The sequence below is a fragment of the Heptranchias perlo genome, chromosome 10 (assembly GCF_035084215.1).
Source record: "Heptranchias perlo isolate sHepPer1 chromosome 10, sHepPer1.hap1, whole genome shotgun sequence".
Classification (NCBI taxonomy): Eukaryota; Metazoa; Chordata; class Chondrichthyes; order Hexanchiformes; family Hexanchidae; genus Heptranchias; species Heptranchias perlo.
Genome location: NC_090334.1, coordinates 87,299,122 through 87,304,332, shown reverse-complemented (window position 1 = coordinate 87,304,332; position 5,211 = coordinate 87,299,122). Strand labels below are relative to the sequence as shown.

The 5,211-nt window shown below is 55.0% G+C and overlaps 1 protein-coding gene across 1 annotated transcript; it reads right to left on the bottom strand.

The window, feature by feature from the left end:
- Nucleotides 1-2,070: 2,070 nt before the first annotated feature.
- Nucleotides 2,071-4,774, bottom strand: LOC137326810 (translation initiation factor eIF2B subunit beta-like; the record flags this gene model as incomplete). Its single annotated transcript, XM_067992204.1, has 4 exons — nt 4,576-4,774; nt 3,892-4,012; nt 2,487-2,632; nt 2,071-2,234 (listed from the first exon to the last, which is right to left on the bottom strand). Coding segments are annotated over exons 1-4 (582 nt in total), but the record flags the coding sequence as incomplete, so codon positions are not given.
- Between the last annotated feature and the right edge of the window lie 437 nt (nt 4,775-5,211).

The window sequence follows — 5,211 nt, the reverse complement described above, 5'->3', positions numbered from 1 at the left end:
TGAAATAGGTCCTCCCTATCCACTCTATCTGGGCCCCTCATAATTTTATACACCTCAATTAAATCTCCCCTCAGCCTCCTCTGTTCCAAAGAGAACAACCCCAGCCTATCCAATCTTTCCTCATAGCTAAAATTCTCCAGTCCCAGCAACATTCTCGTAAATCTCCTCTGCACCCTCTCTAGTGCAATCACATCCTTCCTGTAATGTGGTGACCAGAACTGTACACAGTACTCAAGCTGTGGCCTAACCAGTGTTTTATACAGTTCCAGCATAATATCCCTGCTTTTATATTCCGTGCCTCGGCTAATAAAGGAAAGTATTCCATATGCCTTCTTAACCACCTTATCTACCTGTCCTGCTACCTTCAGGGATCTGTGGACATGCACTCCAAGGTCCCTCACTTCCTCCACACCTCTCAGTATCCTCCCATTTATTGTGTATTCCCTTGCCTTGTTTGTTCTCCCCAAATGCATTACCTCACACTTCTCTGGATTGAATTCCATTTGCCACTTTTCTGCCCACCTGACAGTCCATTGATATCTTCCTGCAGTCTACAGCTTTCCTCCTCACTATCAACCACACAGCCAATTTTTGTATCATCTGCAAACTTCTTAATCATGCCCCTACATTAAGTCTACATTAATATATATCACAAAAAGCAAAAGTTGGTGTGGTGCAGTAGCAGCATGGATACAGAATTGGCTAAGTGACAGGAAACAGAGAGTAGTGGTGAACAGTTGTTTTTCGGACTGGAGGGAGGTGTACAGTGGTGTTCCCCAGGGGTCAGTGCTGGGACCACTGCTTTTCTTGATATATATTAATGACTTGGATGTACAGGGCACAATTTCAAAATTTGCAGATGATACAAAACTTGGAAGTGTAGTGAACAGTGAGGAGGATAGTGATAGACTTCAAGAGGATATAGACAGGCTGGTGGAATGGGCGGGCACGTGGCAGATAAAATTTAACGCAGAAAAATGCGAAGTGATACATTTCGGTAGGAAGAATGAGGAGAGGCAATATAAACTAGAGGGCACAATTCTAAAAAGGGTACAGGAACAGAGATCTGGGGGTATATGTACACAAATCATTGAAGGTGGCAGGACAGGTTGAGAAAGTGGTTAAAAAAGCATACGGGATCCTGGGCTTTATAAATAGAGGCACAGAGTACAAAAGCAAGGAAGTCATGATGAACCTTTATAAAACACTGGTTTGGCCACAACTGGAGTATTGTGTCCAGTTCTGGGCACCGCACTTCAGGAAAGATGTGAAGGCCTTAGAGAGGGTGCAGAAGAGATTTACTAGAATGATTCCAGGGATGAGGGACTTCAGTTACATGGATAGACTGGAGAAACTGGGGTTGTTCTCCTTGGAACAGAGACAGTTGCGAGGAGATTTGATCGAGGTGTTCAAAATCATGAAGGGTCTAGACAGAGTAGATAGAGAGAAACTGTTCCCATTGGCGGAAGGGTCAAGAACTAGAGGACACAGATTTAAGGCGATTGACAAAAGAACCAAAGGTGACATGAGGAAAAACTTTTTTACACAGCGAGTGGTTGGGATCTGGAATGCACTGCCCGAGGGGGTGGTGGAGGCAGATTCAATCATAACCTTCAAAAGGGAACCGGATAAATACTCGAAGGGAAAAATTTGCAGGGCTACGGGGATAGGGTGGGGGAATGGGACTGGCTGGATTGCTTTTGCATAGAGCTGGCACGGATTTGACGGGCCGAACGGCCTCCTTGCATGGTGTAACCTTTCTATGATTCGACAGCCAGGCCGTTCAGGGGTGATGTCAGGAAGCACTTCTTCACACAAAGGGTTGAGGCTGGGGATCAATTGAAAATTTCAAAACTGAGATTGATAGATTTTTGTCAGGTGAGGGTATTAAGGGTCATGGAACCAAGGTGGGTAAATGGAGTTAAGAATCAGATCAGCCATGATCTAATTGAATGGTAGAACAGGCTCGAGGGGCTGAATGGCCTCTTCCTGTTCCAATGCTCCTTCCTCTCCCACCACTCCCCAGGGGTGAAGGGTCAGCCTCTCACCCCTGACCCCGCTGTAACTGACCTGACAGTAGGGAGCGCACTCTGCGACGATCACATGGAAGCTGCGTTTTCGAGCTGCGTCCTTGAGAAAAGCCTCGACAGTCCGGGACCGGCCCAGGGTCATAATCACCTCGTTGGAGTGGATGTGCTCGAGGGCCTGCATCGCAATGTTATCCATCGTCCCCTCTGCCAAACAACAAGTAGGGGGTTAACCTCGAGCCCCGGGGAGAGTGACCCCCCCATCCGACCCCCCGGGGGAGTGACACCCCCCCCCCATCCGACCATGACGGGGTGACCACCCCCCACCGGCACCAACCCTGACCACGGGAAAGTGAACTCCCGTCGCCCCCAATCCCCGACCCCCCCCCCCGTCCCCCCGACCACGCCCCCCCCGACCACGCCCCCCCCCCCCCCCCCCCCCCCGATCCGGTCACTCACCGAGCTCCGTTAGAAGTTCATTAATTGCTTCAATGACATTAGTTTTGAGAGGCGGGAAACTTAAACTGAAATCCTCACTCTGACTCCCTGAGGTGAGCAGCTTGTGGAGAGAGTCCTGGTCACTCTCCTCACTGTGGCCCCGAAACCTGCAACACAACCCGACACATTAAGGGTACAGACGGAGCGGAGATAGCAGCAGACACAGAGCAGGGCCTATACCCCTCTATAAGGACCCCTCTCATTCCCCACTCAGTCCCTTATACCCCTCCATAAGGATCCCTCTCCTGCAGGTCATTTACAGGTTGGCAGGCTGTAACTAGTGGGGTACCGCAAGGATCAGTGCTTGGGCCTCAGCTATTTACAATCTATATTAATGACTCAGATGAAGGGACCGAGTGTAATGTATCCAAATTTGCTGATGATACAAAGCTAGGTGGGAAAGTAAGCTGTGAGGAGGACACAAAGAGTCTGCAAAGGGATATAGACAGGTTAAGTGAGTGGGCGAGAAGGTGGCAGATGGAGTATAATGTGGGGAAATGTGAGGTTATTCACTTTGGTAGGAAGAATAGAAAAACAGAATATTTTTTAAATGGTGAGAAAATATTAAATGTTGGTGTTCAGAGGGATTTGGGTGTCCTCGTACAAGAAACACAAAAAGTTAACATGCTGGTACAGCAGGCAATTAGGAAAGCAAATGGTATGTTGGCCTTTATTGCAAGGGGGTTGGAGTATAAGAGTAAGGAAGTCTTGCTACATTTGTACAGGGCTCTGGTGAGACCTCACCTGGAGTACTGTGTATAGTTTTGGTCTCCTTATCTAAGGAAGATAGACTTGCCTTGGAGGGGGTGCAACGAAGGTTCACTAGATTGATTCCTGGGATGAGAGGGTTGTCCTTTGAGGAGAGATTGAGTAGAATGGGCCAATACTCTCTGGAGTTTAGAAGAATGAGAGGTGATCTCATTGAAACATATAAGATTATGGGAGTGCTTGACAGGGTAGATGCTGAGAGGCTGTTTCCCCTGGCTGGAGAGTCCAGAACTAGGGGGCATAGTCTCAGGATAAGGGGTCGCCATTTAGGACTGAGATGAGGAGGAATTTCTTCACTCAGAGGGTTGTGAATCTTTGGAATTCTCTACCCCAGAGGGCTGTGGATGCTCAGTCATTGAATACATTCAAGGCTGAGATCGATAGATTTTTGGACTCTCGGGGAATCGAGGGATATGGGGATCGGGCGGGAAAGTGGAGTTGAGGTTGAAGATCAGCCATGATCTTATTGAATGGCGGAGCAGGCTCGAGGGGCCGAATGGCCGACTCCTGCTCCTGTTTCTTATGTTTCCCACTCAGTCTCTTATACCCCTCCAGATGGGGCGATTAGACCCCCCTCAGTCGGAGATCCCCCTCTCACCGGCTGTATTCCTCCCGAATGATCTTCATCACCCGGCGGATGACATTCCCCACACTGGTCTCCGAGGGCTGGGCCGCCATCACTCTGCTCCCCTCCGTACGGATCAAATCCAGCAGCTCCCCTACAGGAGGAAGAATCAGCTCGTTACCGGGCCGGGGGGGGGAATACACGGCCCCGTCCCCCGGGGGGGGGGGGGAATACACGGCCCCGTCCCCCGGGGGGGGGGGAATACACGGCCCCGTCCCCCGGGGGGGGGGGGGGGGAATACACGGCCCCGTCCCCCGGGGGGGGGGGGGGGGGGAATACACGGCCCCGTCCCCCGGGGGGGGGGAAATACACGGCCCCGTCCCCCGGGGGGGGGGGGGGGGGGAATACACGGCCCCGTCCCCCGGGGGGGGGGGGGGGGGAATACACGGCCCCGTCCCCCGGGGGGGGGGGGGGGGAATACACGGCCCCGTCCCCCGGGGGGGGGGGGGGGGAATACACGGCCCCGTCCCCCGGGGGGGGGGGGGGGGGGAATACACGGCCCCGTCCCCCGGGGGGGGGGGGGGGGGGAATACACGGCCCCGTCCCCCGGGGGGGGGGGGGGGGAATACACGGCCCCGTCCCCCGGGGGGGGGGGAATACACGGCCCCGTCCCCCGGGGGTGAATTCCCGGCCTCGCTCCTCCCGCGCCCCCGGTACCTGCGTTGTTCCACCGGCTCTGGGCCACGATCCGCCGGAGCAGCCCCGCGGTCCCCGCAGCCACCTCCCCGGAGCCGCGGAGCTCCCCCCGGGCCAGGCTGCCGAGGAAAGCGGCGACTCGCTCCGACACATCGGGCTGGGCGGCGGGCATGGCCGGACCGGAAACAGCGGCGCACCTCACAACCGGAAGTCGGCGGCGGGCTGAGTTCACAGGTCATACGGCAGAGTTCAGTCTCCGGAATGGTGAGACCTCGGGCCCCGCCCCCTCACTGACCCCGCCCACCCGGGCCCTGACCCCGCCCCTCAGTAACCCCCCCCCCCGGGCCCCGCCCCCTCAGTGACCCCCCGGCCCCGCCCCCTCAGTGACCCCGGGCCCCGCCCCCTCAGTGACCCCGCCCACCCCGGACCCCTCAGGAAGAGCGAGCACAGGAGTGATGGGCCGAGCGGTCAGGCCGGTGAAGGCCTGGCTGGAGTGATGGTGCCGGGGGAGGGTCTCTGATTCCCTGGGACCGGTTCTGGGGCCGGACGGACGGGCCGCACCTCCCGGGACGGTCACCAGGATCGAAGGTCAAAAAAACATCGTCCGGGGCCAGGAGTTTATAAATAAGGGAAAGAGAATAAAGACAAGGAGATCAC